The sequence below is a fragment of the Lipophrys pholis genome (assembly GCF_963383615.2).
Source record: "Lipophrys pholis genome assembly, chromosome: 10".
NCBI lineage: Eukaryota > Metazoa > Chordata > Actinopteri > Blenniiformes > Blenniidae > Lipophrys > Lipophrys pholis.
Genome location: NC_137640.1, coordinates 15,243,045 through 15,269,383, shown reverse-complemented (window position 1 = coordinate 15,269,383; position 26,339 = coordinate 15,243,045). Strand labels below are relative to the sequence as shown.

The 26,339-nt window shown below is 40.5% G+C and overlaps 2 protein-coding genes across 3 annotated transcripts; one reads left to right on the top strand and one right to left on the bottom strand.

Moving 5' to 3' along the window:
* Positions 1-76: 76 nt before the first annotated feature.
* On the bottom strand, positions 77-10,503 carry cope (COPI coat complex subunit epsilon). 2 transcript variants are annotated; one of them, XM_080473328.1, is made up of 12 exons: positions 10,303-10,503; positions 10,097-10,210; positions 8,050-8,214; positions 7,807-7,869; positions 7,601-7,701; positions 5,950-6,102; positions 5,245-5,298; positions 4,869-4,950; positions 4,275-4,430; positions 2,045-2,113; positions 812-886; positions 77-427 (listed from the first exon to the last, which is right to left on the bottom strand). In XM_080473328.1, the coding sequence occupies exons 3-12, from the start codon at positions 8,149-8,151 to the stop codon at positions 374-376; spliced, it is 909 nt and encodes a 302-aa protein (XP_080329454.1). In that variant the 5' UTR covers positions 8,152-8,214; positions 10,097-10,210; positions 10,303-10,503; the 3' UTR covers positions 77-373. The 2 variants fall into 2 exon arrangements, with proteins under 2 accessions (XP_080329454.1, XP_080329455.1); XM_080473329.1 differs by having other exon boundaries at positions 10,183-10,482.
* On the top strand, positions 9,779-26,339 carry tnfaip8l1 (tumor necrosis factor, alpha-induced protein 8-like 1). Its single transcript, XM_080473331.1, has 3 exons — positions 9,779-10,230; positions 21,776-22,055; positions 23,917-26,339. Exons 2-3 carry the CDS (start codon positions 21,784-21,786, stop codon positions 24,203-24,205), a joined length of 561 nt encoding a protein of 186 aa, XP_080329457.1. The 5' UTR covers positions 9,779-10,230; positions 21,776-21,783; the 3' UTR covers positions 24,206-26,339.

Below are 26,339 nucleotides of genomic sequence, written 5' to 3'. Positions count from 1 at the left end.
GTGCAATGGCAGTTGAGCCCCCCCCCCGTTCTTTTTTTCCCCTCTCGAGCCCACAAATCCACACATCAAACACAAGCCCAGGTTTCAAACATTTATTGTCATTTCAAAGGAATGTTTCCACAACACAGACTTGTTCATATCTGTAGGAGAAATGCAGGTTTATAAAGAATACACACCAGAACAGACACATCTCATTTGCCCGCAAGGGAAGCTATGACTTCTAGGTGGATTAAGTAACACAGCCAAACTTTCCAAGTAAATATATCAAAACAAATACATGTAAGCAAGAGAGACGCAGGGAAAAAAAAGAGCATTGTTGACATGGTTTTAAGCTGAATTTCAGTGTTGAGGCGCCTCAGTGAAAGCAGATGTTTTACGCTGAAGCGGTGGGAGCGTACTGCATCGTTAGTCTGTCAAACTCGTTCTCCTGTAGGAAAACAGAGCAGGGAAAACAGTTAAAAAAAAAAAAAAAAAGTATGACCATGGGGACAGCTGTGCATTGCAGGATTTGTTTGTAACACTCTAACCCAGTTTTTGCATGTTTATGTACATCTGTTGTCTTGTGTAATCACAGCATAATGTATCACAAGGGGTAAAGATTCAAAGTTTAATGCTCCCAATGGCTATGCTCCAAAGCCACCTGCTGCCAAACCATCATAACAACAAAGCCAGGTAGATAAATTATAACACGGGGGGGGGGGGGGGGGGGGGGGGGGGGGGGGGGGGGGTCCCAGCAGCTATGCAAGGGTCTTTGTGAGTCTAACCCATCCTGTACAGGGACAGTGTGGGTACTGAGCATCAAGCAAATTACCTTGGCTAAGTAGTCTTTGAGGAAAGGGTGGGCTCTGTGTGCGTCCTTCAGCTGGGAGAGGTACCGATTGGTTACCTGAGGACAGACAAATACAAGTTAATAAATGGCAGTTAAAAAAAAAAAAAGCACCCTAATATCTGTGTTGTTCCAAACGGCTTGAAGAGGGTGACGCTCAGCTGAAACAACATTATAAAACATTGTGTGCACTCGCGAGTACTCAATTACAAACCTGATGAAAGTTGTGTAATTGCAGCCACCGCTAATCATTGTGATAAAACAACTAAATAAACACTTTACCACACACACACACACACACACACACACACACACACACACACACACACACACACACACACACACACACACACACACACACACACACACACACACACACACACACACACACACACACACACACACACACACACACACACACACACACACACACACACACACACACACACACACACACACACACACACACACACACACACACACCCTTCTGTTGTTGCTCAAAGGGTATTTAGTCATGAAAATTTTATGTGATCGAGGAATACATTCTGGAGATAGAACTATAAATTGACACAGCTTCCAGGAAGAAAGGTGATTTAAATGCTGTTACTCCAGAATATGTGCATTCAAATTGTTGGCACTTGTGAGAGCTTATAGCCTGGATGGCATTGGCATAAATCTTAAGTGCACACATTGTAATTTTGGAACCAGAATTTGCTCAGCGTCGATTATAGAGAAAAAAAAAAACATGTTGGGAAGAATCCTTTTAATCGTTAGGTTTTATGGTTACTCTGAGTAAATTTCACTTTAACCTTGAGGGAAATGTGATAATCAGCAGTTGTCACAGGCAGAGACACTTTAATGATGACTGTGAGTTAATGGTCAGCATTCTATTGCACTGCTATCACGTCCATCAAATTTTAAAAAAAGATAATCACGCCTTTATCTCATGGACTCTGAGTTGTGCGTTGTAAAACTCACACCACTGCACCTACAGATATGCTCGAGAAACATTCTATACGATACGGCACTTTGCTTCCAGGAATACATTTTCTTTGTTTAAACTGTCATTCTTGTGAAGTGCATCTTGGACGCGTCATGGTGTACCGAACAATTCCTGGTTCAAGACTTCTTTGTAGAAGCGCTTGTCTTCAGAACAGTGTGAAACCGATGACTGTTGAAGAAGCTGTGTCATTAATAGCTCTGGGTCCAAAGTCTCACCTCAGGAGCTTTGCCCAGGTGCTGGGTCAGCACTATGAGGTTGATCAGTGTCTCAGGGTGGCTGCTGTCCTGATAAGGGTGAGAGAGAAAGATACAGATGGTCAGAAAGTGAGAGGCTTGATCAAACAAATGTAACTGGACATGTGAAAATTGGTTGTTAAAAATCAGCAGGAGCTCCAATTTCACATGGTTAATGTCTCATACTGAGAGCAACTCCTTTGTACTTCAGTCACATTTAGTGAATACAACAAGCTGTTGGGATAGTTACAGTTTACTGTCTTACTACATTCTGTCATTCAAATGAAAGTCAACGTGGTAAGGAACTTATGAGTGTTGCTTGAAAAATGTTTCTTTTTTATATTAATGGAATTACTTAGATTTTTATCTATAAAACTACTACTATAAAACAATACGTCTGATTAGGCCAGACAAAAAGAAAAGTCTAAAAATCGCATTACACTGTGGATGTGTTCTTTTTAGTTGAAGATGTCAATGGTTAACCATTCATCTGTAAATATGTAGCTTGTTAAAAGTATGCAAATCCCCAAAAGGCAGAGTGGTATATCTCATCAGCCCTACTCACAGTGAGATATGATTATTTTGATCGGAAGCTGCAACAATAATAAGACAGTAAAGTTGGAAAACACAAAGAGAAAAAATATGTGACAATTTCTTGTATGTTTCTCATGCTTAACTGATCATTCCTGATTCAGTTAACTAAAGTTCAAATTCAATGTAGGACACACGTTTGCTGCCATCTGCTGTTAAAGTGAAGGCACAGCAGGTTTTTTTCACAGCAAAATTTAATTCTTGAGGAATGCGTCACAAATACGCTCAGGTCTGACATCACTGATGTCACTTATGACTTCTTTAAAGACTCATGTGGGCCAGGAAGCCCATCTGACTTTAGGGGGCATGGCATTTATTTATGTCTTCAATAGGTGAGTCTGCATTTACTGTATTTTTATGTCACAAAACTAAGTTTAAGCATTTACATTAAAAGTGTAAGCAACGGTAGAAACAATGGTGGAGTGTCAGGCTGAGGAGAAAGGTGAATCTGTCAAAAAGAAGAAAAACAAAAAGTGTACCACAAAAGTTACATAGACTGCGGCTTCATTGAAGTAATGGACAAACTTCGAGCTGAATGCATCTTTTGTGGTGAAAAATTGGTGAACAAAAGTGTCAAACAGTCCAAGCTGAAGCGGCACCAGTCCACCAGTGTATAAACACAGAGTATAACAACTCTGTCCGTCCATATAGCTGCAGACAGGCATGTCTGTTATAACCTTGGCGTGAAAGCTGATATATTACTGGTACATGTATTTTGGAGAACTCATAATTCCCACAAAAAGCAATACCAAAACATGCACATTTTGTTTATGCAGTTACACCAGTCAGACGTGTCTTTAATTTTAAGTGTTAAGTGCTACTCTACAAGAAAACCTACTGCCTTAAATCAATGGAGGATAAATCCCGCCGCTTTTAGCCAACTCGTGGCTAATGGTTAGCCACAGGCAACCGTGATATATAATCTTCAGACCATATATCAATGAGCAACTCCCTCACTACTTCATGCCTGCCCACAACACATTTTCCAACCGAGACCCACATTCTCAAGTGGACCAGCGGTCACTTGTTTGATCCGGATCACAGTCCAGGGGAGTTTTCACACATGCCCAAACGAAGCAGACTTTCCCTGAAATTCCCTAAAATGAACTCTGGATCAAACGGCTGGTGTAGACGCGGCCTTAGAGGGTCATCAGCAGTGTGTGTAAGCGAGATGTGGTCTGTTAAATCAAGGGTCATTGTATTTATAAACTGGCATTTAGGGTAAAATTTGGAAAATGTATTCATATTTGCTATATATGATGATGACGACGACTGAACTTAATGACCTCAAAAATATTTTCTAGTTTAAATTTTAAAAGAGAGATTTTTTAAATATGATTCAGTGACCTAAAGGGTCTCTAAACCAAGTGTGTTTTTTGAAAGGGGGGGCCTGAAGGCCAAATGTGACATAGTAATGGAATATGGGGAATAAGATTCTTGTTTTAATCTAATATGGGAATAATAATCTATGGCACAGAAAATGTACACTTTGTATGAATTAACTACCCATATCAGATCATAAGAAGCCCCAGTAACAAGGCATTGTATAAGAATGTAATCAACTGCATGCTTGGTTTATCAATTAATGTTGAATAATATATATCATTTTAAATCCTCTAACCTTATCCAGTGCTTCTTGTAGCACTCCCTCAGCCTCTTCCCACTTGTTCTGAGCCATGTAGCAGGCTGCCTGCCCATTGAGGAGCAACAGTGTGGATGAGTACTTGTCAGACATCTCCTGGAAAATGTAGTAGACATCCTGCAGCTTCTCTCCACCCTTGAATGAGAAAGCACAGCGTTAGTCAGAGATTATTCTGAGAAGTCAACAATAAGTGCACAGCGTCAGCCATTTCTTGTTTTGCATGTATTGAAGGTGGACTGCTTTTGAGGAGCTGGTAGGAACAATGACCAGTTCCAATTGAACAGAGGACCCGTCAAGATAGACTAACATTACACTGTACCAACAAATGCTGCAGACTGCACTGCCTGCTGATTGTTTTAAACCAGCCTGCAGCTTCAGACAATCTTAACGCAACCTGAATGTTAATTATGTGATAATGTGAGAGAGCCATTCAATCTACTGCTTAATGAAAGTAAATCATTCAATCATCATCAGTCGCTGTGTTTTGTACAGAGGGTTTATACATTTGTGAGGGAATTCAACTAGAATTCTTGTTGCTGGTTGGAAAATAAATGAACACTTTTTTCCCCTCACCACAGCAATATTGACCCACGCTGTGGCGAGCTGAGTGAGAGTGGCATCCTCGTCTTGCTCCTGCATCTTCTTCAGCTCTTTCCTGTCACGGTGGAAAGAAAAATGGCATAATGAGTAGAGGACAAGAGAATAAGATTTTTATATATTTTTTTTAAATGTTTTATTCTATCCAGTGGTCTATGGAAAGATTTTACAATTATGCATCGTACAATAAGGAGTCAAACATCATAGAAAAAGGAAACTGTTCAAATGTGTTTTGGTGTTTAATAACAAACAGGGGGGTGTTTCTGAAGCCTGAAATGAAACAGGCTAATGTTCTAATGCTATGCTCTTTCCCCTCAATGGCGCCTTTTGCACGAGGATAGTAAATGCATACCTGGCCAGGTCAACTCGATCCAGACTCAGAAGCACCTGAATGCTCATCGCCATACTGACAAATAAACAAGACAGCAGTTTAGTTTTGCACTGACATCTTCTAAACAGAAACAAACAGACGAGAGTCTCGCATGGAGGAAATATGTAGGAGTCTACCAGAAAACTGTCACAGTGAGGAGCATGTGTCACTTATTTGCTGCACACTTGCGAGCTGTACAATTGACCTCGGTAGAGAGAGAAACTCAATGTCTCTACATTGGATTAACTGTGAGTCTCTTGAATGAACATGTTTTCAGAAATTAAACAAGAGCTGCTGTTCTGAAACTGTGTGTCTTTCTGTTTTCGAATTTTCTTTGTAAAAATGTATTATTTTTTTTTAAATCACATTTTAAAAGATATTGTCATATTATCATTATCAGGACATTAAAAATAATATTTTTTTTTCCCATATCGCACATCCCTAGTGATGAGCCTCTCAATATATTACACAGGATTGTGTGTATCTTTTGAAATTTATCTCAATGAGCACTCATCATTTAAAAGGATTTTATGATTAATGGGTACAGAGGCATCTCTTGAACAAAAACTGTTTCAAAATTCCACATTAAAAGTAACATTTACAAGGTTATGACAATGGAGGGTTATTTCATCTGTGTGGTAAAAGAACAACATCTTCAAGCGAGCGTGGGAAATAATCTTCTCTCACCATTCCAGGCTTTCTCCTTGGTGCAGAGTCCTGAGAGCAGCGTCAGTGTTCGTCTCATGGTAGTAAATGGAAGCGGCCATGAGCAGGAAGGTGGTGTTGGCAGCATCAACACTCTTTGCCATCTTCTTTTCTAGGTCAGCAACAATAGCATCTCTGTAGAAATACAAAACGTCACTGCAGTAAAAAAAATGTAGGAAGAAAAGTCAAAATAATTACCTTCTGATGAGCAGAGACCTGGAAATGAAAATGTGAACTCTTGACTGTTCAAACTCTCACAAATGACACTTTCGTTACTTCATCCTTGAACTGTGTCAGGTTCAGGAAACTGTCCTCCTCAACTTTGTTTCATGAAATATATAACAACAAAGGTGGCCAATGCATATAATATTGAAAGTAGTTAAATAAATGATTACACTGTTTAAAACAGACATTTATTTGTACCTATTTTCACTATATAGTTATTCGACTACATCTAAAGATTACTGAACAGGCTGACAAAGTACAAAACCAAGAGATGAAATGATCAGGGGCTTCGACATGACCACAATCCACCCAGCCATCCTCTTTCCAGCTTAATCCACATGGGGTTGTGGCAGCAGTAGATACAGCAAGGAAACCTTCCTCCAGCTCTTCTGAAGCCCGTTTCCAAGCAACTTATAGTCTCTCCAGTGGGTCTGCAACGGACCCTGGGGCCTTTCACTAGTTGGGTGTGCCTGGTAACGCTCAATTAAGAGGTGGTCAGAATCACCTCAACAGGCCCCTCTCAATGTGGAAGAGTCCTGGCGTGACTTTGGAGTCTCTCTTAGATGGCTGAACTTTGCATTCTGTCATGAACAATGAGGCCCACCACCCTGTAGACAAAATTTCCGCTTTTTCGTTCTTTCAGTCATGACCATAGGTTGGGGTGGGGATGAAGACTGGCCATTAAACAAAGAGCTTTGCTTTACATATCGGCTTCCTCTTCACCACATTACCGCAAGTATCTGTTTGATCCTGTGGCCAATGTCACAATGCTTTTACTTATCACTTGTGAGTACAACCCCACGATACTGGTACTCCTCCACCTGGGGAAAGTGCCGCTCCCTTCCAATATAATATGGAGAAGTCATGTAATTCTTTTCTGTAAGAAAACCATTAAGTCAGATTTGATGTACTGTTCCCACCCAAATCTGCTGGTGAAAAAACTCTTCTTGTGAATGCTAGAGGCTGATAGGCCATCACATGTACCAGGAGGACAACATCATCTGGAAAAAGCACAGATGCCACCCTTACCCCCCACATGATGCAATCCTACCCTCAGCTATGCTTCGACACCCTGCCCATGAACTTCACAAACACGAGAGATTAAGCACAACTTGGAGTCCAACACCACGAACAAATCCAATTTAATGCCGAGTGTATAAACGGAGGCCTCATACCAGAAGTACAGATCTCAGACAGGCCATAGCAGCTGTTCCAATAACCCATATTCCCTAAACACCTCACATCTCAAGGGACTGGTATGCCAAATGCCAATGCCAAAGGAAGATGACCACAAATACAATTGTAATTTAGGAGGGTATTACGTAATCTAATTATCAGTATCCAGAGGCCACTGCGTCTCAAATACTTCCCTATGGTTCAGTCTCAAGGACCTACAATGTTGTCCTACCTTTTGCTTTCACTGGACAGATATTCTGCAAACATCTTCACAGCCTGAAGTTCCGGGGGAGAGTGGTCCTTGATGTCCTCCAGAACAACAGCATACTTCCTCTGCATCAAAGCATGTCAGGTTGATTACATATGTTCAATCTTTTGAAACCGTGAGTGGCAAGAGTACACACTAAGAGATGCAAATGAAACCGAAGACAGATTTACCTGAGCGATGTATGCTCTGTACAAAAACATGTCCCTTTCAACCTCCTTGTCGGGTGAATACGGCTTTGAAGACACACAGCACACTTTTTAGTTAGGTGCAATTCAAAAGGACACATTTCAAGTTAGTACAGTGAGTAGTTGGAAAACACAGGACAGCCTGCCTTCAGCTAGGCAAAACAGAACTACAAAACAGACAAAATAGTGCCACTTCTCAAGATGAAATGGTAAAAAGGTGTCACTCACCTTCACTTTCTGAGCCTCATTGATGCATTGCTGATAACTCCCGATGTAATAAGCATTTTTCACGTCGAAGAGCTCATCAACATCGGTCTGTTGCGCCGCCATGTTGACTGTAGACTTCCCGACACGTAGCAAAAACACGTCACTGCCTGCGTCTTACCGAGGATTCTGGGAAATGTAGTTTATAAAAAGAGCATTTCTGAAGTCACTGTGCAGCGCTTTTTTTCTACAGGAAGTGTAGTCTTGTGGTGCTCAAAGTACAGGGGCTCACAGTACTAAGGGTTGTAGAAAAAGGTTTAAACACAAATAGCCAAGATAAAGTTAGTGTATGTGGCGGCATTAAACGGTGTCTTTTAGCTCTGTCAATTATGAAATGTGCAGTGTACTATGTCTGCTAATTGATTAAAAAATAAAAGTTCCACTCACATCGCCATGAATCTATTGGAACGCTTATAAAGAATGATTTATGCAAGCTAAATTAAGTTAATTCAAATAATGTATGGATAATGTATGGATGGAATTCAAATATTTTCAATATTCTATTAAGTCAAACATATATTTTAAGTCCATTTGAAGCTACGGATTTGATGAGTTGTCTTATTCACTTAATCGACCATCCCAGGATTCCACTCAGGTAATAAGAAATTCATGTGTCATTTAAAAATAAAACAACTTTTTTTTAAAGAAATTGGAAAATGGCCAAATACTACATGATTTCACTGGATTTCAAATTGGAATAATTTCCATAATTCCTATTAGAAGGTAATTTTTCATCACAGTAATTGTTAACCATCTCAGGATACCACAGGAATTATGATGTGTCATTTAAAAAATTTTTTTTTTTAATAATTAACAGCGCTACATCATTTCACCTGATTTCAGTTTGGAATTAAAGGTGCAAGCAGTGTTGCTACTTGCAGGACTCTATAACAACTAGGACTTGCAGTGGACAACATTTTCTTGGTCAAGCAAGGAACTATATTTGTTAACTTATACAGCTTTAGTCATAGTAGCTCCCAGGGGAGAAGGGGGCGTTACAATCTAATTGGATAACATTACACAAAGACACAATCAGATACCTATGGCGTTGAGAAGATTTTTAAGCAGTTGTGGTTTTAAATCTTTAATTATCCCCCCCAAAATCAATCCTCTGTAGTAACTTTGAATTTTCAAGCTTTCTAGTGAGAGTAAGAAGAAAGTTCAATCACAAGTCTTTTCACACAACTGTTCGCACTTCCCGTTGATTAAAGCGACACAGGCTACTTTTGACAGCAGGTGTGTATTATTTCTCCTGGCAAACACACCATACCAGCAGAGGGCGCTCCAGATCAAGGTCCCCGCTTCAGACGTCTCAATATTTGCATATACAGGCCAGTCACTCTTCAAATATCGTCTCAGTTACAGAGTAAAATAATGTAGTGACACAGTGATAAAAATGCACTAAGGATTTAGTGATTGTGGGGATGCACGTTTTCTTCATTAAACACAATAGTTTGTAAGGAAAAGACAAAGCGTTGTTTCTTTTTAATATCTATATGGGTATGTTGTTACTATTTTACTGTTGTTTTTTTTAAGTCGGAAACTTTATGGAGGAACTAAAACAGTGTGGTCCATGTCAGAGAGGCAGCTCCTTCAGTTCCTGCTCATTGTTCCCTTCTCGCCGTTTCCTCTGGGAAACTTCCAGCCTTGAGACCTGGGAACAGGACGAGGATAATTACTGGAAGCCCTAATGGGGGCAGGGAAATGTGCTGGCTGTAAATGGCCTTTTTCTTTCTGCCTGATTGGGCTGGACCACTCCCCTTGTTACTCCTCCATTGGCCCGAGCCTACATCAATCTGGTTATTCCCAAGTCCCCTCAGGTTTGAAACTTTTTTTTTTTTTTTAACGAGAAGGCGGAGGAGTGATCGGGTTACTAGTAACCGAGCCGAGAGAAGAAAACACTCTTTCAATAATTTACACATCTGTGCCTGATACAGCAGCAGCGGCGGCGGCGGCGAGGAGAGGACGTTTCCCACGGCGCAGAGCCGACCAAACCATTGGACAAACTTACTGATAAGAAAAGTGCAGTGAGGCCACTTTCCTGCGCTGCCAGGATGAAGACTTGAGACATTTGTCCCAGATTCCAGTTAATCTCACCGGTTGCCCCGCTCCCGTGTCCAGCCCCCTGACGCAGAGAGGAAGAAGGTGAGTCCTAACGGTCGGGCCGTTTTTAAACCAACACAGATTAGCCGCAGCCATTAATGTCCCCGGACCGACCTGTGGCTGTTCGGTTGGACTCGAGCAGTTGATCGTGTTGCTCTCTCACTTTGTTGATCTGACGTGAAGCAGCGGCCAGTCAGCCCGTCCTCCAGAGGAGCCGCTGCTCTCATCAAATCAATACAAAATGTGTCGGTTAGGAACGTCCGCCTGGCCTCTGTAACATGTTGTCAACAGGTCAGATGTAGATTTGGTTTCTCCCGGTTAATGGGGACTACTAATCCGGTTATGCGGTCATCTGTGGGGTCTGGTCAAATATCGTAGCGGTTACTCGCACAACACAAATGTAAATGTAGTGATCAGGTCACGTCTGCTGTGATCAAATACATTTGAGGAAAAACAAAACCGTTGTGACAGTTGAGATCTGGTGCCAGTTTTCACAGTTTAACCAGTGAAATGAGAAGTAGTAATCTAAGAATGTTATAAACATGTGTTTCTAACATCATTTGTGTTGATGGGGTGGACAAGCCATCAAGAACTTCAGTGTAATTGCAATTATAGTCATTCTAAACGCAAACAATTAACAAGATAGAAACCTTACAAATGGAGAACAGTTACCCTAACAGTACACGACAGCACTCAATTCTACTGGAAACATCTTTAAAAAAATAACATAAAATTAAGTAATACAAATCTGTGGCAATGTAAAGCAAAATTGACTTTGAATGTATTGCTGTTTTAATGTCCGACATTGAATCATACAACTGTATTTGACAGAGAGGGTGTGTGTGTGTTGTGGATGTGTCCTGCAAGAGCTTGTGGGAGCCTGAATACTGGAGGAACTCCATTAGGGTGTACAGGTACATGGTCCTCCCCCAAATCTTTTAAAATAGATATATCAATATAGTACTTGGCGCACTCACTGTGAGTTAAAGATTCTTCCTCAGTATGTTTTTTACACCTTTTTGAAAATTGATGGTAAAAAGTCAAATGATGTTACATATACCTATACTTTTATACTTTAAAACTAAAAGACAGATTTATAGTTGAAACAATTTATAGGTTATTTTCCCGCTTTCTATTTCCTATTCTGGCCCAGTTTCAGTTGAGATGAAACTGCACTGTATCTTCCCTTGAGCTAAAATGAGTTGGACACCCCTGCTTTAGAGCTTTAAAGGAACCATGTTGTGACAAACTGGACCATTGTAGCCTGCCACAGTCTCTGTATAGCTGAGAAGTATATTTGGGGGAAACCTGACTTAAAAAGAAAGCTGTGATACAGGAAAGCTGCATGTTGTTATACCAATAGAAAGTGACTTTGTCAATTTATGTTAAGATAATTTAATCATGGTGGGTTTTTTTTTTTTTTTTTCAAAATCTTACATGACATACAGACAACAAAACTGATTTCCATCCATACTGGGATAGAAACATCGAATTGTACTTTAATCCTGGGCCAATCCATACTGCATCCAAAACCCGGACTGGAAGAATGAAGACATGTGTTTAGCAAACAGTGATGTGTTTTGTAACGAATTGCTGTGTTTACATTGTAAAGCTTCTCGCCATAACAAGGCTCAAGTGCAGATGAATAGCCTCACTGTGCAGTCGGGGCTCTGGCAGGTAGCGGCACACATTATCATGCAGAGCTTCAGCAGACATGTCAAATGAATTACAGCCTTGGATCAGAACGTGGAGTTGCCTCTCTTCCTGCATTAGCTGTGTCAGTTGTGAAATGATTTGGCATTTTTTCGACCTACTCGTTTTCATTTGTCAGGGTGTCTTTCTCTGCTGAGCAAATGAACATGGAATATCACAGGATAACTGGAACACTTAATGCAAAGAATTCCTGTGTGACTTAGTATGAAGGCAATGATCCAAAATTAACTATATTTACTTGAAATTATAAAAAAAAAAAATCTTTTTTTTTCTGTAAATATTCCCTTGTAGCATTTTAGTGTGTTTTTGGTGATTATAGTGTTTCATATCTATGGGTTTGGAAGTAGCGATGACATAAACTTGAAGTAGCCTACTTGGGCTCATTGAAAATATAAAGAGCTTTTGAAGTACATTTTTGTTGTCTTTTATATAAAAGACCCTAAAAAAAAAAAACCCTGCTCCACCAGAAATAGCCCTTCAGAATCTGTTGTACTCTGATCACCAGTTTCCTAAATGATGTTGTGGAAACGACTATTCAGGTAATTGTACAATTCTTAGGTAAAACCTTGAAAATAAAATGGATTTTATTTTGCCCTCAATGACAATATAGAAATCACAAATCAGTACAATTAATGTCAAATTAGATTACTTATTTCCAAGACCTGATTTTAACATGTATTTGTTTTTCCTCATTACTGCCAGCTTTGTGCCACGCAACAGATTTATCTTTGTTTCAGCATCATACGATTGTGAAAAACAATAAATAATATTATACAATACATGCCTTGCCGGATTATGTTGATGCCGTGAGCCTCATCTATTTATGTCAATGTAACCGTATCTATTCAGATCCCCTCCTCTGAGCGTCTTTTTGAAGCGGACAATACAGTCACGTTGCATGTCATTCGCCATGCAGTGTTATTAAGGGCAGAGCTTGAAATTGCAGCAGTAATCCTGGAGACACTGTTGTTCCTGCTGTGGTGAAGCCATGGTAACTCATTAACCAGACAAGAGAGGTGTTTGACCTTCTTTTACTAGGCTGCAAAGTTCATCTTAACACACAGGTGGCCTCCAGAAACTGGAAACATTCGGTGCGTGTGTCCTCATGTGAAAGGGCATTGGTGTGTGGCCAGCAAATATTGTGATTGTTTCAAGAAAAATAAAAGAGTGAGGGATGCTGTCTGTCACTCCAGTCCTCTGTGAGTCCTCATGTTGGTCCCCCTCTGTTTTCTCTGATTGCCATCCCTGCTGGTCCTGCAGCCAAGCACACTGGTATTTGCCTCTCTATTAAATACAGAGTTAACAAATGATGCTCTTTGGGGCTTGAGGTGAGGAAAATTAGTCATGATGTGCCTTGCTCTTACGGTGGCCTTAATTAAAATGGTTGAAGTCCAGACATCGGTCACAGCTGAGGCACTGGTTATTGCACTTTCATTATGCCTTGCATTATTTGCTGTGCTGCTAAGATGCTAATTATAAGGTAAATAATATATGATTAAAATGTGATGGTGGCAGTTAGAGTGAATTCACATGAGAGGGGACCACTGATTTTGTTCTTTATTATTCTTTCATATCTCACAGATGTGCACTTTCAGATTAGCTCAGCTCCAACCATAAAACAACCATCCACTTATGCATTTTAATGTGAGAACAAATGTTGTCAGTGAGCGCTGTGCTGGCCCCCTGGCACTATGGCAGCTACTGTATTCCCAGCCTTATTACGCATGCGTAACGCTGAAAGATGGTCCTAAATTAATTCCAGCGACTTACAGCAGCCATGTCTCACTAAATATCTGTCCTTTATCCCTGACCCACATCTCTGTCCCAACCTGTTGCACAACAGCAGTCTGCTCTTAGCCTGCAGTCTATTTTAATCTGAATCGGCAGGCTAAATTATTAATCCTCGATCCATTATATGCCAATGTGTTAATTATTAATTGTTCAGTGGGCTCTGGCAGATCTGAGAAAACCGTTAAAGAAGAGTAGGATGGGGCATCATTTCTTTGCAGAAAGCATTGATTGCCTCCTTTCTCAGCAGATCTGCACAACTCTTCACAGATGACTGTGTGGGAAGATGAAAAAGTGACGGCACACAACCATCATACAAAGACCCGCTACATCCAAAGCATGCATGCTAACGTCCCTGTGTTTTGCCTCAGTTACACACACACACACACACACACACACACACACACACACACACACACACACACACACACACACACACACACACACACACACACACACACACACACACACACACACACACACACACACACACACACAATAATATACTGCTATATATGAGTATGTACACTAAGACACCTAAAACAAAGAATTATATGGTGGCTTCATACAAACAATGCTCCCTGCTCTGACTTTCTTATTAGCAGCCAGTCCCTCCTTTGTCTCACTTTTCTCTTGAGATGTTGCGTAACAAACACTTCAAAACTTGATGAAAGATAATATTGCCGCATTCACTTGTATTGAAATCCTGCCGTTGATTTCCCCAACAGTGGAGTGGCTGCGGTAGTGCCGCTCATTTGAGTGGTTACTTGTCCTCTCATTTCACAAAGCACGGATGTACCTTATATAACCACCAGGATTGTCTATTGTATCTCAAAGTAGAGACAGATTATATCATACAGCTGGTGAGAATCTGTATTGGCAGAAGTCCTTTGATTCACATTTTCACCAGAATCAATTCTAATGATGTTTTTTAATGTTTGGTTTGTTTGGTGTTTTTTTCACAAATATTGGCAAGTATTCTTTTGTTGGTTTGCCTTCTTTGCAGTTCTGCTGTGTTGTGGGACTATTTTAGAAATGGCTTTGGAAAAAGCAGAACAGTGGTTGCAGAAGTTTAATCTGTAGGCAACAAATCAAACACGATATGTGCAGATTTGTCTACACAGAACAGTATAATCCAAACCAGTTCAACATCCTTCAAGTAATGGCTCTCCTTGTTACTCCTATCAGGTTTGTTTGGCCTGGTTACTGCTTGAATATAGTAAAGGATGATTGTGTTGTTCCCTCTGCCTTCACAAAGTCTGACTGTTCTCCTTGTTAATACAAATTCTATAAAAAGACTTTGTATTAATTGACTTATATTGACAATGTATTTTAGAGTTTAGTCTCTATTGGTATTTTGCTGGACGGTCAACGGGCACAAGGAACAGCATGAGAGACGGGATGGGGAGGGGCAGACATATGGTAAAGGTCACTGGCTGGACTCAAACTGAGCTTGTCTCAGTTACCCTGTATGTGTTTCAGACCTCTAGGTCAACAAATATATGCTTTTGAAAATGTGAAAGACTAAAACCAGGAAGGAATCCTTTGGGGCCGAGTACAATTCAACACATAGTATAAGCAGCAGCAAAATGGGTTAATTGAATCATATTGAAAGTACTAAGGAAAATGATGTTGGAAGCCGATATTGGGGCTGTTTTTAATGCGTGGCTCATGATTGTCATTTGATTCATGTCTATTCAGTCATCGCTCGCATCCTGAAGCAGTGAAGATTTTGTCTGCTGATGGAGTTGTCTTTTTCAGGGTCGCAGTGGCCCAATCCATGTGACTAGTGATCCCTGAAGAGCAGAAAAGTCGTGACATTTTCTGCTGCCATCAACCAATCACTTGTAAAGTGAAGTGTCATGGAAAGTTCTGCAGCCCCTGCCAAAGCATTTTTAGAAAGTTGGGGTGGCCAAGCGCTATGGAAACACATTCTTCATTGGTTGTCTTTCTTTCTGTGATCGGCATCCACCTCTGTCTAGATTGGCAGCAAGCAGCAGTTATATTTTTATGTTGTGACCTCCTCCTTTCTCAAGAGGCTTGATGGCACAGATTACTGTGGGTGGGAGAGACAGGTATATCCAATTCCCATCCCTTTCTCACCTGTCACACCGGGGCATTAGTTTGACTGACAGGTCAGTCCAGTCAATGCTCAGGTTGCATCCTGGAACCTGCTCAATGCTCCCCTTTCGGAAAACCAATGCCACGATTATTTCACATTGGATTTAACCTAAACTTAAACAGCCATAAGGCAAATACACATTCATATCAAGAAGCATTTGTACAATCAATGATGGCAAATGCAACATATGACTATAACTTTTGATGCAATAGAAAAAAAATCTAATGGAGCAATACTAATATATCAAATCAAAATTAAAGAATAGTTATATAAATAATCAAGGCCGATGCAAAAACAAGTAGTGATTAACGCTCCCACCTTCAAAACAAGAATGTCCCTGATTGGGAGCCTTTGTCTGAAGAGTTTGCGTTTGTCTCCTTATGTGCGTGTTTTCGCTTGATATTCTAGTTTCTTCCAAAAGCATGTCTTTGAGGTCGATTGGCTACTGAAAAGTTCCTGTAGGTGTGAATGTGTGTGACTGTCTCCCTGCGTTTGGTCTGTAATGGAACCGGGAACCTGTACAGGGTGTACTCAGCCTTCATCCACAGTCAGCTGGGAATGGCTCCAGCGCCATGTGACCGTCAGTTGGCTAAATTATTCAGCATCAAACAGCCACGGTCTCTCTTACTTTAACATTTTCTTAACTTTATTTGTTTTATGTAGTTATGAAGTTGTAGATCTCATATTGTTCGGCTAATCCTTTCATGCATCTATTTTATCAATATTTTTGCTATATTTTCAGAGGCTGGATTAAAATCAAAGTTTAATCTGATTTGGGCAAAACAATTGACCTGAGGTTGTCTTCTCAAGCCTGTTGAATATTTTCATGTGCTGTTTTCAGTTTTTGGTTTGAAAAAGACATGGTTGTTTACTCCATACCCTCAACCTCAGTTTGTATATTTTTAGTAGACTAGACTTGAGGGTACTGCTGCCAATATTTTTCTATTTCTTTTCTAAGTTAACTATTTTGGAAAATTGTTTTTTTGGCCTGTGATGAGAAAATAGGTACCGTTTGTTCAATGCCATTACTTTGTTGTTGGAAACTGAGAAAAAAAGATTAACAAAACAATCCTAATTTTTACTGCTGGCAATAATAAATAGCATTTGTGTCACTGATGTATGAAACCAATATTACATTTGAGGTCATGTTGTACAGAATATTAGCAGCACAACCTGGAGTTAGATATTACTAAAAAGGAACATGAGCTTTATGTATTTATGGCTGGATGTAATTCTCCAATTACTCAACACCGACATTGTTATTGATTATCTACTGAATTGGATGTTTTGTTATTTGGACCTAAAACACCAGAAAAAAGTAGCAATTTTTATTCTAAAAATTACTCCTGAATATTACTACTACTAAATAATCCATAAATTATTCACAGCCGGGACAGAAATGTTTTATCAGGTGAAGAAAGACTCAAACTGAAAACAAAGACTCAAACAGTTATGCAGATATAAAAGGTTTTAGTACATTTACTTTTGGCTGGTTTATTCCTGTAATTGTTGAAGCTGTAGTTGGCCTGATGGATAGCTCAGTTTTGCATTCATTGGCTTTCACAACCTAGATTATAGAAACCACAACAAGATTTTGTGTTTCCTGCTGCCCTTTTTGCATCCACCTTAAAGGTCACAATAGGAAAAAAAACAAAAACAAGAAAGCAAAAGCCAGAAGGATTTGGCATCCCACTTATTTTGTTTCCCAAATGAATACAAAAAGCTTTTGGCAGTTTCCCCAATGCAGGCATCAGCATTACCTGCCCTGAAACTCACACAGGCAAAGCAAATTAAATCTAGATTGTACAGTGCCTTCCTAGTTTTGTTTGACCCAGCTTCAATAATCCTCAATGGAGTAGAGAAGATGACAGGAAGGTTCTTTTTGGTCATCACAACCTCGTTTTTACCTCGATCCCTGAGTCAGATTTTCTCACAGGCTTGTCAAGGCTGTCTAGACCTGCGGGAGGATGAGAGTATCCCTGGGATCATTACCCAGGGTCCCTCACTGTCACCAGCGTGGGGTCCAGTTTCATTTCCATGCGTCATCTTTGCTGAGCTGAACTTGCATCTCTTTGTGAGTGTATGCCAGTTTGTTCTCAGCGGCTGTATGGGTTTGTAGCTTGTTTAACTGCTGTAATTATAAGTGCTGAGCTCTTGGCTGCTGCAATCTGTCTTTGTTTTAATTTTGTTTCTGCTGTGCAGTAAGCCAGCCTATCAGTTGTGCGCATGTGTGCGTGCGCGCGTGTGTGTTTGATCTCTGCATGCACTAATGATGATGAGGCTTGTGTGTTTTGCTACAAAACTGCAGAATTTGCTGCTGTCAAGTCTTGTTCTGCAATAAATTAGTTGAAATCTTGTCTCTCTCAACACAAAGAGACGCTGTGTCATGGTTGGCCAGCCGGTCCCTGGGTACCACACTTCACAGGCCATTTAGATTTGCTACTAGCCACTTTCATGCTGCAAAGTCACCGGGTAAAAAAAAAAAGAGAGAGAGAGAGATATGATTCAGAAACCTTTTCATCAGTCCCTGTTTGTCTCCTGAGAATATGTTTTTTATGAAGCCTTTAGTTTTTCTTGCCTTAGGGGAATGGAGCGGGAAACTGAGAGCCAGAGTGAGGATATCCTCCATCCGTAAGATAAGAGTGCCACGGGTCTATTCTGTCACTCTTGATTCATGAGTGAAACAACAGGCAGACAATTCGGTGCGTTAAAACTGTTTGTACACACGGATATGAAAGCCAAACATACCATCCTTTCTCATTATTTTACCTCCTCCTCGTCCCCCTCTTTTTCTTTTGCTCACCGGCGGTCTACGCTGAGTTGACGGCTATGATCGCTCTGGTCTCCAACAAGAGTGGAACTTAATGGGGACGATGAAATCACCCTCCAATCTGAGAAAGAGGTCTGCCCATTATCCTTTCACACATTTTCTTAAACTCCTGAGCATCCGTCAGTAAGGGCACAGAGAGGAAAAGGCAGGAGGTAAAGGCAGATTTGCTCTAAGTGTGTTGCTAAGTGACTCCTATCTTGAGGCTGACCGTCGTGATTAAAGAATCACAAAAGGGCCAGAGTGCCTGTTTTTTCTGGTGCCACTCACATCGAAATAAATAGATTCTTTATTTTTTTTCCAGTCCGATCATTAGTGTCTTTCTCCTTGTTCTCCATTTCACACACATTGCATCAGAGGAGGATTTTCTGTAACAAGCAGAACTTGGCAAGTTTAGAGTTACAACCACGGCGAAACGGTCGATGGGGATCTGCCTGTAATCCTTGATCAGCGCAGCAAGAGGCCTGATGTCCAGCACCTGCAGCTGGAGACGATGAAAACTTGTTTCAGCATGAGGCAGTATATAAATGACCTCTCATTCAACACATTTTCCTGACGTTTCAGGATGGATGTATAACACACCTCTGCTCTCATTTCTCTCCGTCGTTCTGCCTCTGTCTTTGCTCAGCCTCTCCTCCCGTGTCTCCTTTCTGGGAAGCATCCTGCTGACACTCTCCAAGGAGTCTTATTGATATTCTTAGAGAGGCATTGCAGTGAGAAGGGGAGAGAGAATAGGAGCAATGAAAGTCACACACTTAGGCGGCAAATACACTGCCTTCCTGTACCAACAACCAAACGGCGCCCAGCAGGAAAATGTCACCACTCATTTTGTCTGCATGCACTCGTTTCTATTCTACTGCTTCAGGTTTTATTGGTCTCCATCACGTGGATAAGCAATTAGCCAATCATACATATTGCACTTAATCTGTAGGGTTTATTTCCTTCGCAGACATATTGCATGAGGATTAATCCCCTGTCATTATGTGAGTGAGGCACTTCTACTTAAATATAATTACTTTGTCTCTTTGCTGAAGCAGAAATCTATTGGGCTGCGTTTACCACATCAGGAGATTCATCTAGGAAATAACATCTGACAGTTAAATGTACTCTGTTTTTATTTCTCCCCTGAGGGAAGAAATGTGTTTCTCTTATTTGTGTGCGTGTTATTTTCTCGTTTCCCCGAAACCCCTAACACTGGTAGTGAAACATGTGTGATGTTGTTTTTAGCGGCAGGACTTATTCGGTTCCTGTTTTGGTCACACGCTGGCATACGTTTGTTTGAGTAAGTTCACTAAGATGTTTGTTCTTTAGACAAATAGATCAGTTTATCGGTGTTTTACCTTATGAATAATCAGCAGCCACATCATAATATCAAAGTGAATTCATTCTTTTATTTTGACTCCTTTACATTTGGATGGCTTTTACTTTTCATCCCAGTATGCCCCAGTAAATTAAACGATTCAATTTGACCTCATTTATATAGCACCGGAGAGGGAACTTACAACTGTGGACTTTTGGTCGCATGAAACAAATCCACTGACAATGTCACCTTTGACTAGGCAAAGAGTGAACATTTTTAACTAATCTCTGACATTATAATGAGAAATTGTTCAAATATAATAGACTGCAGTGGAGTGAGGTGACATCAAGGGTCGTTCTTAGCTACACGCAAAGTTTTATCTCGGCTTGTTTTTCTCCACACCTTTTTGTTTTATCATGAATTAAAAGCTGTTTGAAGTCACCTTAAAGGGAAAAAAAAAACCCTAAATGGAGTCCAGTCTGTTTCTGACACTACAATATGACAAAAAAGTAATTTCATATCAGCTTTCAGACTTCGTAATAACCAGTCTCACCAGGTTAGCATTTGTTAATTATTAACAATTTGGCCAGTTGGCAGTGCTGCATGAGATGTTGATAGAAACTACAATTTATCCTCTATAGAGAAATCCCTCCGATAGTTCTTGAGTAATTTTAATCTCCTCACTGTTGTTTCAAGCCAGCTTCTTGAATTGCCACATTTGCATATGTTATGTGTTTATTCAATACCATTTTATGTATTTGTATTTTAATACATCTAAATATGTCACCCTGACCTTTTGGGGTAATGGGAAATTTTCTGATATACTAAATGCCTCTATTCACTTTCGCTTAGTTTTTTTCTACAATTTTATAAACAAGCCTTTTAGAAAATGGCAAATATGGTTCAAATTGTAACTCATAATACAACCCCCCCCCTCCTCTTCACCTTATTCATTCTTTTGCTCTCGCGTTGGAAGGCAGTTGCGGGAAACAGCTTTGTGTTGCCTGTTTACACTTTCACTGGTAATCCTTGGAGGTCTGCAAAGGTTAGAAAAGGAGTCCGCAGAAAAATAGATTGATTTAATTTTTTTTTGACAAATGATTTAAAACCCTGAAGAAGTGCCCTGCTGAACGCATTGAGATGCAGCGACTGAAATGATGTCGTATGCCGCTGACTGGCATCATTTGTTGGGAGTGTGTGGATTCCGACGACCCCCGTGACTCCAGCTATTTATGAGTCTCTATCATGGGTGCAGACTTTCTCTGAGTCACCCCACTTGGCGTGCAAACACACTCTCAGAAACACCATCACACATAAATCAAGCCACACGTGCAGCGAATGAGCTGGCACCGTCTGTCTCTTTCTCACTTTCACACCTTATTTTCTGAATGCATTCAGCTGATGAAACGTGCAGATTACATTTCCTACTTTGCGTGGTGGTGCTGTAAGTGATTTTACTCCTACACGCGCAATCACACATTCTCCTCTAACTACCTTGTAGGCTCCAAGCCAGAGGGCTGCTGGGTCTAATTTGACAGCTGCCATGGCTCATTATCTGATAAAGGGGACAGTTCTTTGCCCTGCAGTTTAAATAGTATTAGTGTAGATGTTGTGTGCAATAACCTCACACATTGCAGCCTTCCGGGGTAATATGTCTCTTTTTGCTTTTGAGCTAAAAACCTTCTCCTTTCATTTCTAATTTTACAGCGGCAAGCAAGCACATGAAAGGCCTTTCCTGGAAGAAGAAGAAAAGAAATCCTCTCTCAAACATAATCATTTAACTCCACTATTTTCTCTCCCTTTGTACTCTCTCATTCGCTCCCTCATCTTGATCCAGACTTGACCATGGACTCCTTCAGCACCAAGAGTTTAGCCCTGCAGGCACAGAAGAAGCTGATGAGCAAGATGGCCACCAAGAGTATGGCCAGCCTCTTCATTGACGACACCAGCAGTGAAGTGCTGGACGAGTTGTACCGTGTCACCAAGGAGTACACCCGCAATCGTAAAGAGTCCCAGAAAATCATCAAGAACCTAATCAAGATGGTGGTGAAGCTCGGCGTGCTCTACAGAAACAACCAGTTCAGCGGTGAGGAGCTGATGCTGGTGGACACCTTCAGGTAGGTTAGGAGAATCACGAATGAAACGATTGCTTTGTTGCTTGGCCTCGATTTGCATGAGAAGGAACCACTCTCATGTACGTGTGTGCATGCGCATGAAGTGCAGAACATCTGCCAAGAGGAAATAAGTTCAATTTAGTTTAGCATTAAGCATGACATTGGGATCCGATGGGGAAATACACTTCTAAATGTTAATCAGCATATATGACATGTTGCTTGTTTAATTCATAAACAGAAATGGGGAAACAATACATAATCAGAGGATTTATGTCCTGATGATCTTGACAAAAGGTAGTTTCAGTTCCTCGGGCTGTTTAGCTTGCATGCTTTATTGGCCACTGAGATGATAAGTCTTAATCTATCAGAAGATACATTTATAGCAACTTTATACCATTCTTTAGATTAAAATGTAAGTGAAGAAACAATGTTGGCAGTGATACTAGTGCATGCTGGTGCACTCTCCACTATGCTAAACTTGACAATTCCACAACACTCTGTACTTGACTACCCTACACTAGGCTTTGCAATACTGTCTCCCACTGTACTACATTACACTACTCTTCTATGATAAAGTATCCCACAATAGAATAAACTCGTACTGACTAACCTGTACAAGGCCAGAGTGGATTAGACTGTACTCCTCTAAACGAGACTAAACTATATACATCATATGACTATACTGCCCCATTGATATGTCTGTGAAAATGAGTGAGTGTGACCAACAGTTCATTGGGACTGCTCGAACAGTGAAAACGCACAATAAAAGTGAAATCGGTTTACCCACGCCAGACTAAATATGTCAACAAAAATAGTCAGATGAGCCTCAATGTAGACATAGACATGTAGACAATGTAGACGTCAATAAAGTAGACATAGTTCAGTTCTGGATTAAATGAAACTGTACTGCTATGGTACACGTTTGAAGTGAATGTCCACAATTTGAAATAACAGAATAATTTCCTGTTTTCCTCAGCCTATGTGTTAATTTTTCACTCTGTTGGAAAGCTTTATAGTACTTTAAAAGAAGCCTAATCAGCTGCTGCCTCACACTCAACATGCAGCCATGATGAAGGTATTGATCTTCTCATCGCACTTTTTTGTGAAGAAAGAAAATCAAATGAATGTATTACCCAAAATTGTCCCTTTTTAAAGTTTATTAAATGAAGAGTTTGCTGCACCCTTTTATTAATTATTACGTTGGCTCAGGCGGAGCTCTGAAGCGATGCTCATGTTGGCTGATTGGCAGCAGCTGTTTGCGACATGTTTCTCTGTGATTACACTCACACAAACGCTGCTCTATGCAGCAGGCCACCACCACCCCATGCTGTATTGTGTATCATTAATTCACCTCGATGTATTGTTTATATACATCTATATCGGTGGAGATTAACTCCGAATCCTCATCACTGCTTGAATTTAAATTATGAATGGATTGTTATTGACGTAATGTTCTGTTGGCGAAATCTATGCATGGAGAAGTTTTGTATGGGGGCCGGGGGGGCGGGGGTGGGGGGATGTTAAGCAACTGGGCTGGATGCAAGTTGAAGGGAGAACTGCATTTCAAGTACATTTTGTTTGCTGATGGAAGCAAATTACGGGAATTGACTTTTAGTTTATATATTTTCCACTAAATAAATCGGTACAATTCAGTTCAGTGGCCCATCAAGCTGATAGAAGTGCACAGTGTGGAGAATTGGTGATTATATTAACATGGAGATGTGTCTCTGTGAAGGACAACACTCTTAAGTCGCGGGGGTTTCTGAAGAAAATCATAACACAGCAGTTTTTATTTTTACTTACGTCTGCTGCTGTGGTCAGAATTAGAAACTGACAGCCTCTCTGCTCCCTTCTTGGCTCACAGGAAGAAAGTCCACACTCTGGCCATGACGGCGGTCAGCTTCCACCAGATTGAGTTCACCTTCGACCGTCGCGTCATGAGCGCGCTTTTGAACGAGTGCCGTGAACTGCTGCACCAGGCCATCAAACGCCATCTGACAGCCAAGAGCCACTCTCGAGTTAACCACGTCTTCAATCACTTTGCTGACTGTGACTTCCTGGCTGCTCTGTATGGGCCCTCCGAGGTTTACCGTGCTCACCTGCAGAGGATCTGCAACGGGGTCAACAAGATGCTTGATGAGGGGAACCTCTGACCTATATGGGCCTCGTCATCAGGCATGTTTACCTTGAGTCACTCTTCGTGTACCTTTCTATGCAGGTTTTCTTTTTTTCTTTTTTTGAAAGATGACAATCGTGAACCTTTTTCTTATTCTTGTGTTTCTTATTGTTTGTGTGCCTTTCAAGCATTACTGTAACACTGAAAGTCTCTCGGCTAGTTAGTCCAAAGCGTATGCCTTCTGCAGCCTTACTTTTTGTGACACCACAGCTATTATCTCCAGCTGAATGTAAAACTTCATGCTCTTATCAGTTTATTCAGGTGTAAGAGCCTTGACAACTGTGCCTTGAAAAACACTTTTTTTTTTTTTTTTTTGCTCATTCCAAGGGCTTTCTTTCTCTCTCCCTTACGAAGAGACATGATTCCTAGCATAGGCCTTCAGTTATATCTCTGCGAGGTGCCTAATAGACAAACATTGTGCTGGGAGTCCCAGAAAAAGAAAAAGAAAGAAAGTGAATGTCCTTGGATATAAAGAAGTTACCTATTAGTTTTTCTTTGTTTTGTTTTTTCTAAAAGTAGCATTGCACTCAATCCTGAACAAGCGCTGTACTGTACTTTCCTGCAGTAGTGAACTTATGTGAAGCATCACAGCTGAATAATCCTGCTTAGCCTGCATTTTAAAGCTCCACACATCATGCACTGAACGGTTTTGTAGAGAAGCCAGGCTTCTGTTTGGACCTATAAACCCAGTTTTGTTTCTCATAGTCTTGCTTATAACCACCAGAACAAAGATGAGGTATTTGGGTCATAGGGGGACCATAAACGTGAAGGAATTTGATTGTGCTGTGCATTGTTGATTGTCTCTGTGCTGACTCGAATGTCTCACTGGCCGTGCGGCACAGTTGAGCACCAGCTGCAAAGGTTGCCTCTGTGTTTTATCAGAAGGGAATTAGGCATGCAACACAATTGGGCTACTTTTCCTTATAGGTGTTGGAGTGCAATATCAGCTGTGCTTTGGATTTATTGCTGTTGCTTCAGGTTTAACCTAAAAGCACTAAAACTGCAGTTCATATTCTGACTGATCTGGACCAAAAAGGACTCCCCTTGAGCAGTGAGATGAAAGGCTGGACGAAAAACTGCTGCTCCACATCTATGAAAAGGACCAGGCAGGGTATAGAGATTAGAGCACAGACAAACACAGAACCTGATTCTACTTTCCCTCTGCAATTATAGCTCTCCACTCTGGGCTGGTATAATGGCCTGAAGCTCGCCTGTCGAGCAGCCACTCCATTTCACTACACAGCAGTCTCATGTAATGTGATGGAGATAACCATCTCTGTTTGCGCAAAGCAAGTCTTTTAATAGAGTGAAAGATGTTGTTTCTTCCCTATAAAGGAGCATAGTTACTACTATCCCACTCTAACCTCACATAATCTTTCCTTTTTGTCTCTTTTTGTATCACTGTGCTTGTCTGGGAGATTGTTTTGTTCTGCATCCTCATTTTGTATTCTCTGTGTGTGTTTGTGTGCGTACCTGTGAGAGAATTGGAAATTGAGTCGTGTAATAAGTGCTGTGCTTTCCCACATAGGATTGCTGAAACTTTAACTTCTTCCACAGCAGCTCTGCCAAAGAAAAGAAAAAAAAAGGACTGACGTTTTTCAAAATGCAGTCTTTTTCCTGAGGAACACTTCACGTAATGATTCACTTGATAATTATGACACTGCTTTCTGTGATAATAAAGACAAAGATGGCGGTAGTTGTGGTTCCAGTACCTTTTTAATTCTTGGTTTCTCTGAGTGTACTTTTTTTTCTTCTTTTTTTTTTAGACCCATTTGACTCTCATCAGATTGTTTATGGACTCTTTGAAGTAAATCCTCTCAAAACAGTTGACTTTAATTGTCTTTCAGTTCCATTTTTTTAATCCAATCTGTCAACATCTCAGGGTTAGTTTAGTTCTCCCCTACTTTAAAATCGACAATATACTAAAAACCACAAACCCTTTTCCAAAAGCCTCACTTATTTTTACTAAAGCTCTTGAATGAAACATACTTTCCATGTTGTATTTTTACTATGGTGAATTGTGAAATGTTTTATTTTCATCCATGTACATACAGTGTGATTGTTTTTGTGACCCTACTTTATCTGGACACAATAAAGACAATTCAAATGAC